General features: G+C 38.8%; 1 protein-coding gene across 9 annotated transcripts in view; it reads right to left on the bottom strand.

The window, feature by feature from the left end:
* Positions 1-6: 6 nt before the first annotated feature.
* The window catches only part of SYBU (syntabulin), a 37578-nt gene continuing 28391 nt past the window's right edge, over positions 7-9193 (bottom strand). For 3 of the 9 annotated variants that reach the window (XM_072410723.1, XM_072410721.1, XM_072410722.1), the window contains 4 exons: positions 8440-8493; positions 6004-6207; positions 4119-4268; positions 7-1548 (listed from right to left, as the gene is read on the bottom strand). In XM_072410723.1, coding sequence (XP_072266824.1) covers positions 492-1548; positions 4119-4268; positions 6004-6207; positions 8440-8493 — 1465 coding nt within the window. In that variant the 3' untranslated portion in view covers positions 7-491. The remainder of the gene's footprint in view (positions 1549-4118; positions 4269-6003; positions 6208-8439; positions 8494-9193) is intronic. The other 6 variants (XM_072410726.1, XM_072410725.1, XM_072410729.1 and 3 more) reach the window with 4 other exon arrangements.

Genomic DNA, 9193 nt, shown 5'->3' with positions numbered 1-9193 from the left:
CAAAGGGCATTAAAGGGGAAATAACACATTTCTCTAATCTAGCAGCAATTCACCAAGCTACAATAAAAGCCATGGAATAAAGATATCAGCATCAATCTATGACTAAGGTATCAATTCTGAACAATAATGTGAAACAATATGGACGGTGATTGTAAATGATTATCATATTGCTCATCTTACTACCACACTTTTAATTGGTACCCTGTAATTTAATTCCAGCATATAGCCAATGAGAGTTATATTTGCTCATTATGAACCTGGCTGTTGCATGGGCATTAATGGAAAATAACCAAGAGCAATATTCAATAGACTCAATATATAAATATTCTAGGAACAGGGTGGGTCTTATAGTTTACAAGAAAAGATAAAAACCAATTAGAAGATTATATACAGCTTCCCCTTTAAGCTTATAGTAAAATGATAGTGCCCTATTAACCTTCTAGATGATTGAAATTTCTAGAAAAAAAAGTTAGGATTTAATCATAGGGACTTTAGGATGTTTTCCTAAGGGTATGCAAAGCCATCAAACAACAGCCACGCATCATAGTGCCAATGTTATACACAGGGTCTGGGTATCCTCTTTGTGAACTTAATGCCCATAAGACTGTTGGAATAAGAGGCACTGCCACTGCCAACAGGTCGGTCAAAAAGCGATCACTCCAATGTCTCTTAGCTATGCACATGCTTTGTGTATCTCTGATTGGCAGCTCTGTCAAACGTCCATCAAAGTCAAGTTCTTTCATGGCACGGTTTGAGACTTGAAAGTTATCATTATGCAGAGAGTCAGGGGATAAAAGGATAGCAACATTTGGATCATCAGGGGTCAAGTCAATTAAATCTGTGGAACCAGGAGAACATTTGGCTTGGAGACCACGCAAAACGTAAGATGATCTATCAATGGGATGATCATTATGGGTCTTAAACATCTTATGGAGAAGATTTTCAAGGTCAAGGCTGTAGGGAACGACATCAGTTTGGATTGCCTGCTCCATCCATTGTGAACCCTGTGCCCACTTGGAATGTATTTTCTCAACTTCTTTCTCAAAACCAATGGTGGATTGCAATTTGGTGGAGCTGCCAAGATCACTTCTTGTTTCCATCAACATCTCATCATAAAGGTCTTCTCTGTTTGCCAGGTCATCATTTAGAAGATCACAATCCGCCCCTTCAGTTGCTTGGTCCTCCATTAGAAGTCCTTCTGACATCTTATCATAAATCGCACTTTCAGTCAAAGAAGCTCCAGGTGAGTTACAAAAATAATCCAAACATTGTTCATCTCGAAAGTCTCCATCTTGAGCCAATTCCATGCTACGCAAAAGAGTCTCTAATTTTCGGTTCTGAATGTTTATGTCTATGAAGTACTTTTGAATTCCTTTGTCTTTCTCAGCCAAGCCATTTTTCATGGTTTCAATAAACTGTTTTAACTGCTTGATCTCCTTCCGAGCTTCTTTAAGGGCAAGCTGGGCCTCCACACGATGGCATTCTTCCTCTATCCAGTCTTCTCTCATACGGGCCAGCTGAGATTTCAAGTCATCGATTGTTGCTTCTCTGTAATATCAAAATGAAGTTTGTTAGGTTTCAAACAACTAACAGATGCTTGTTTATGTTGCTTAGTAAAGCCAACATCTTCTCTTCCCGATTCAAAACATTAAAAGACAACAACAGATTGGAGGATTGATCATATCAGATTCCACCCGTAAAGCTGCGTACACACGGCAAATTTTTCTCGCCCGATAATCGGTATCGGCCAATTATCGGGCGAAAATCTGCCGTGTGTACAGTCGGTCGTCGTCCATCGTCCGACGACCGTCCTGGCGGATCCATGGACGATGGACGACGACCGATCCTAATGAAAGGGAAGGGGAGAGCGCGCAGCAGGGTGCCGCTCCGTCGCTCTCCCCCTCCCCTCTCCATAGAGCATGAACGGTGCTGTATGTACAGCATCGTTCATGCATCGTGCAGTCTTTTCTCGTTGGAAAGGATCGTGAAAGATCCTTTCCAACGAGAAAAATTGCAGGTGTGTACGCAGCTTAAGTGGAACCTCAAATTGTGAATTTAATTCCTAGTAAAAATACTCAGCTGTAGGAAATGGGGCCCACATTTGTAGACAAAGAAGGAAAAACAGATTTAAACTAAAATCACATATGTGATTGATCATTGGTTATATATTAATTTTATGAATTTGGAAGTCCATTAGCCACATAAACCTAGCCATAGCCATATTAGACACATAGCATTATTAGACACAGTAACCATCTCTTTTTCCAGTTGTAACCATTAGAACTTTAGTAAATATCGGGCATTTGAAAAAAAATTCTGGTCACTGTGGTATGCAAAGAGACTTAATATCAAGTCTTTTCCTATTTCATCTGTTTTGTAGAGAAGTTGCCTAAAGATTTGGAGGGTAAGGTATGCATTTTCTGATAAAACACAAAAGGTTTTATAAGATACACATATCAATGGAAGAGAATTTTTGTCCCCCTTGCCCTTGAAAGTTTATTTGAGAGCCAACATAAGGACACTGTGACCATTACCACCAGTGACATGACTTGAATGTAGCATACACTGAACATGCCCTAGCAGAATATAGATGAAAGCCTGCAGAAAACAACAACGATAGGTTTAATTAAAGATTAAATCGCGTTTATAAGTTGAACTCCCTTTTGGAAACTTTAAAAAATTAGGGTGTTTATATTATGACTTGGCTTGTTTACCTACTGTGGAACTAGAGACAGAAGCAAAAAGAAATGGTGCATAAATCAAGACATAAGCAAAAAAATGCTGTTTAATCTGGACATATACAAATCTTTGCAGTCCATCAATATATGTAAAGCCTCAATAAAAGACCAGAACATAGGATTAAATGATTAAAACCTTTAAAAGTACATTTAAGCTGGCCGTGAAGGTGGCACTAAGAGAGCAATCAAACTGCAATTTCAACGAAACATGGAATTGGTAAAGTTTAAAAAAAAAAATTATGGTCATTTTAAAACAAGGTGATTTGATCCAAATGACTCTGACCAAAACACATAGAAATAGACTATTCATTTTTTAATCTTGCAATAAACTGATTTTAAAGAATTAAATATATTGGTTCATTTCACCAACAGACCAAATGCTATTGGTCTATCCAATGCTGAGGTGGTAGATTGCTTGGCTTTCAGGTGGTTGAAAGGGGTCTAAATATAATGTACGGGCAGTTTCAGAGTATATAATTAAGGTGCAATAGCACGGGACTTTTAGAACAGGGGGGGCATTCCTTCAAACTAGCAAAGTATTGTTAAAAGTGTTATTTTATCAAAAGTGGTGACTGTTTGGAACAGATTTTCTGTAGAAGTACTGAGCCAATCAACACAAAGAATTTTAAAACATGCTTGGGATAAGCACAGGTACATTCTAGGAAAACAAAGTTTCCTGCTTTAATTAATATCTTCAAAGTACATAAATTACCACTTACATGGTGAAAATAGCTTGTCCCATTACTCCAGATTAAAACTGAACTTAAGTACAAATAACCCCCAGTCTTCTGTTTCCAAATCACATAAAGAAAGTTTGCCTTTAAGTGGAAATAAACACTCATCTATTCTGGCACCTCATTTTTTTCCTCCTTCTATTCTGCATTCCCATCTTGATTGGCATTCATGGAGTCCCAGCACCTGCCAGGTAAACTGGGATTGCCAGGAATCCCGGACAACAAATGCTGAAATTTGACAGCTGGGCAGCAATCAAGCAGTTAAGAATAGTTAATGCTGAAGAGACATTGGCTGGCTCTTTCTTCAATAAAACACCTTCCGGATCCACTTTTATATATTTTACGTTTTAGTTTTTAAAAATCCATTGTCAAATTTTATTACCAAAATCACAAATTGTATACCTGTATACAAACCAATTTTGCATTAAAACAATTGATGATGTTTTTTTAAAAAAAACAAATATACTTTTATTTATTAACATATTAAGGCAAATTCTCTGTATATGATCTGAAAACATAAAAATTGTGCCTTATGGTCTTCTCTTAGCCTGGGAAGTATTTGTACTTTAAGCTTAATACTGTACTGTAAGCTCAGTTTATAAAACATTGTGTAGCAAAGATTTGGCTATGCAAAAAGATAACATACCTTTCTTCCAAAGAATTTTCAGATTCCTTTAGCTTTGCCTTCAGGTGTCGTATTGAGACTTCCTTCTGCTGCAGCGGAGTCAAGTATTGCTCAGGAGAAGGCGGCTTGATGCCATGATTATCTCCACAAGATGCGTATCTCATGGTGCGCCTGTGAACAGACAAGGAAAGGTCTCTGAATCACTCCCCTCTTCGTACTAAGACAACTTTTACAATGTTCACTTCTTTAAATAATGACTAAATCAGCTTTCGCCTCCAAAGCCTGTTATCCAGACACTAGAAAAATAGCTCCTTTAAGTAGATTACCTGAGAAACCTCTGACAAGCCTGTCTATATATATATATATTGAGGACTAGCATCATGTAACATAGGTCTGTTGTGTCCATTTGATGGTTAAGTGGTACTTATGCAATGTTGTTGGGTAACCTAGAGAAGTATCAAAATACCACATGGCCTCCTATATTATACACAATTACTTCTGATGTCCCCTTGGCTGTAAGGTTTCGATAAAGTGGGATATTTTAATGGCTTCCATTCTGAAAATGCACAATAAACCTCCTAGCAGCTTCGGCACTAGTTAACACTACAATCGATGAATGAAAATGAAAACATAATATGGAAAAAAACATTGGAAAACCCAAGAGTGAGATAAAACCTGACCTGGACGAGGACACCTCTGATTTCAGCTGCCCTCTACACTCAGCATGGTCAGGCTGCAAGAACTAATCATGGATGTCTAACAGTAAAGAAAACAAAAATGCTATCAAACCCTATCATCCTTTGCCAAACCTCTTCAAATAGAGAAGGGGCTTGCCATGATGACTAGGCTGTAAGGAATTATAAGCCCATTGCTGTGACTGCTCCAAGCCAAGTTTGGTTGTTACAGTCATGTACGTCCAGGTCATGATTGATTTGTGGCTAATTTATGCATGACAATGCCTTACAGTACTTTTATCTCTGTGAAACTTTTGCTTCCATTCCAGTACATTGTTCTGGCAAAGCAGCCCCAACCCTTATCATAAAGACTTGGATTAAAAAATAAGCGATGGAATATATTAAACTATTAGTAAGGGTATATGCCAATGAGTCTAACAGGTGTGTATGGCATTTACATTCACTTTTTAAAACCCAACACAACTATACCAAGAAAGTGAAGGCAAGACTGGGAAAATGGAGATCTTTAGCAGAACATCTGTTTCTAGTTCTGCAAATGAAGTCACCACCATGGCCACATTTCCCCCTGTGGTGGCACAGTTCTTTCTCTTCCCTGTAGTCTTGATCTTTTGTGGGGCACCAGGGAGATAAAAGCCTTCTACAAGAGTAAGCATACTACAATAGATATCCATTACAACGCCTCTTAATTTCTGTTCTGTTCTCCCAGCCCGGATGTTGCAAAACATTAGAAGTATAGACCAATAAATTTGCCAGAATGCCCTTGAGGGATTCTTGAAAAAAGCTAATCAAAAAGATGCTTGTTGCCATAATTCCCTCCTTTAAAATGAATGAATGGATGTCAAATGCCCAAATTCCCTCCCTTGGGATACATGAATGGATGCCAGTTGCCCCAATTCCTTCCCTTAGGATACATGAATAGATGCCAGTTGCCCCAATTCCCTCCCTTAGGATACATGAATGGATGCCAGTTGCCCCAATTCCTTCCCTTAGGATACATGAATTGATGCCAGTTGCCCCAATTCCGTCCCTTAGGATACATGAATGGATGCCAGTTGCCCCAATTCCCTCCCTTACGATACATGAATGGATGCCAGTTGACCCAATTCCCTCCAATTCTCTCCCTTAGAATAAGTGAATGAATAGGGAAATGAGATGTTGTTGTTACGGAGATTTAAAATGTTCTGAGAAAGATACAGAACGTAGTACAACACCTGAGTGTAGGGCTTGTGTCGCTGCCCTTGTAGGACCCAGAGTTACTGCTACTAGGAGAGGAGATCCCATATGCATCGTGAACATTAATTGGACTCAACTGATTCCTGCACAGCATTGAAAACAGATCCTTCTCTCGAGTGGCAGGTGGACTCTGCACAGGCTTCCCAGAAGAACAGTTTTGGCTTCGCCCATGGGACCCTCGGCTGAAATACACAAATATCTGAAAATTAATAACACCAGGCATCTTATTGCTGCTTACACTGAAACAAGTCAGGCTAATTGTGAGACAGCTGGAAAGTAAAATACCTTCTGTTGGATAATTTTCACATTATCCAAGCAATAGCAAGATGGATGACATACACTGATAATGCAAATAAAAATGCAGATATCTCAAGCCAAAGAAGAATTCACTTACATCTAGGGACATTAGGTGAGGCTACAACAGTACTTTTTCTGCTACTAGATTTCCTCAGTCTGGCTTGGAGTGGAAAGCCATAGCTTAGTGGGGCAACTACAATGTTCAAACATCACTGGCTGCTTTGTCACTTTACAACTGCTGGATGTGCACAAACCAGCAGCTGCAGGAGCCGACAGCCTGCAATATAAGTTCCAGATCCTAGCTAATGCCTGTGAGTACCTTAATAGCAGCATTGTACAGCTTGAAAGCCCCGGATATTGAAGGGTCAGGACTAGGCTTATCTAAGAGAAATGGATGCAATCAACATGGTAAAGAACCCCAAATACATAGGATCCAATGCACAAAGAGTTGAAGAAAGATCAAGGCATCTAGGGAGTCCTGTACTCATGGTAATGATGCCTTTTTTTTTTTTGAAGTTCGGTAATGGCATTCAAATGTTGTCCACTGAATAATGGAACCAGTGAGAATTATCACCTATCCGCATAGCCCTCAATCACTTAAGCTACCCCCCCTCAAGTATTTTGTCTTTGCATCTCACCAGCCCATAGTGAAGCTGGATACTGGTTTACATTGTAAATATTTATTCCATTTTTTGGCTTAGTGTGGCCAAGGTTGTGGGTGAAAGCTTGGATATTAATAGAGTTACCAAGGGGGTCAATGGGGTCCCTGCTTAATGTGTATTACCAACTACAGATTTTAAGCTTGGCAAAGGGCGAGAACCCTTGCCAGGTTTTCACTTCTATCTGGTGCTTCGTTAGAGTGGTTTTCCTTTATTTTCTCTTCTGCAGATTTAAATGACAGAAAGGGAAAGGAGCATTAATACAGTAACACAATTTATTTACTAAGATAAGGAGGCTAGAATCAGATTTGTTAGCATCCGGGTTGCATATTCAAGTTCACTTCCTGTTTTATGATAGTGGATCAGCAGAACAAGAAGTGAGGTTAAATTTCTTTAATGGAGCCCAACTCCAATCCTCGACACATAGGGTTGACGTGAAATTTCTGACCCATATCAGTTACTCACTCTTTGTAAACCATCCAGGCGCCCAAGAAATGGAGTTGGACCATTCCTTGAACCAAATCTCTGCCAAGCCAAAAACCTTTCCTAGTTTTTTTCTATATACAGTACACACTTTATTCTTTGGTAGAGTTGACCTTTTAAATCCAGGATTCATTATTTAGCATTGCCTGCCACCCAAGGGTACCCTATTTTCGAAAAAAACAAAAAACCTCCTCAAATCTGTTCATGAGAAAATAGGTTCCCTTTGTGTTTTTATTAGGTTTTTAAAAATGTGCCAATAATACTGCAGAGGAAATTAAAAACTGCCTTTGCTCTTTAATTGACATTATCAAGGAAATACAAGTGCATTAAGAAAGCACACAAACCCCAAAATGTAAATATGGATACATAAAACCAGTTAATATTTAGCTGTACATGTAAATTTTTTAGGAGTTTATCAATTTCCAGTTCTGATAAGCTGAGGAAGGGGAAAAATTATACTGCACATGGCTGAATTCTTGTTCATTGTCCATTGTCCTTGTCTATTGATGGCAGCCTTCTTTTTAAGAGAACCGGTATGTAATAAACACACCAGACACTGGATATCTGCAGTGTCTGGAGATCACCCTACACCTGAGTTTTAAGACATAAGGTGCTGGAATAGCAAGCATGCAACATTTTCATTTAACTTATCTCAGTTAGGTGCCAACACCAATAATGTTGACAGGTAGACAGAGCAGAACAGTAGCAGGTTTAACACAGAGAAGAGATCATTGGAGGATCTCTGCTGAAGAGAGTCCACAGAAGTCCTAACCACCAAAATTAAATGTACAGTTTAACTTTTTTTTCCTTTGCAGTACTATAAATCTGCACATCGAGTTGTCAAAATAAAAGAGAAACAAAAAAAAAAATATGTTGAATGAAGAGATCACATGGGTGAAGGTGTACCATAACCCAATCACAAAGGTCTACACACAATGATGTACACTGATACAGTGGAGGTATACATGCAGTCACCTCTCGGCTGTGCTCCTTGAGCCCCTTTTCTGATTTTCTGAGCGGTAAGGTGGTCTTCCGAAGTAGAAGAGAGGAAAAGGCCATTTCAGAGAATATTTCATACATGTAAAATATTGTATTCAGAAGAAAAGAACAATAAGGTTCTGCAGCTAGAGAGAGCACAGTGGTGCCAAAGCAGGAGCCATTTGTGACACAGCGCCTTCTTTGGTGCTACAAAAAAAAGGTCCTTCAGGAGGTGTTCATCACCAATTTAAAACATTTACAACATGTATTAGCCAGACAATACCTACCAGATTTCTAGTTCTGGAATACAGAATATCTGCTGAGTGGCTTCAGTTCCTACTCATTCATATCCTTCTTTAGTTGACCATATAGATAAGCCTTTCTCAACCTTTTTAACATGGGGGACCCTTCAAATAACTTTCAGGTCTTGGGGAACTCTGCTACAATTAATATGTTCATAGCTTACAGTACATTAGCATGGAGGTAAGTAGGAAGAAATCCTCTTACATTGTTACAGGGGGGAGAATGTCATCACAAGGGACAGCCAAATGATTATTGGCCTAAATTGTTATTTGCACTAGGAGACCCCTAGTTGAGAATTAATTTTGTAAGGATCTTCCCAAAGCTATTATATAGAACTAATAACAGATAAACCAAGTGGACTTTTTGACATTTATCAAATTGCTGGATAACAGCCATTGTTTACTATCTGATTTAGGAATACATTTTCCAGTGATAGGAAATATGCTAG

Source organism: Pyxicephalus adspersus, chromosome 5, assembly GCF_032062135.1.
Source record: "Pyxicephalus adspersus chromosome 5, UCB_Pads_2.0, whole genome shotgun sequence".
Taxonomy (NCBI): Eukaryota; Metazoa; Chordata; class Amphibia; order Anura; family Pyxicephalidae; genus Pyxicephalus; species Pyxicephalus adspersus.
Note: the sequence above shows the minus strand (reverse complement) of the source record. Positions and strands in the feature narration are given on the sequence as shown.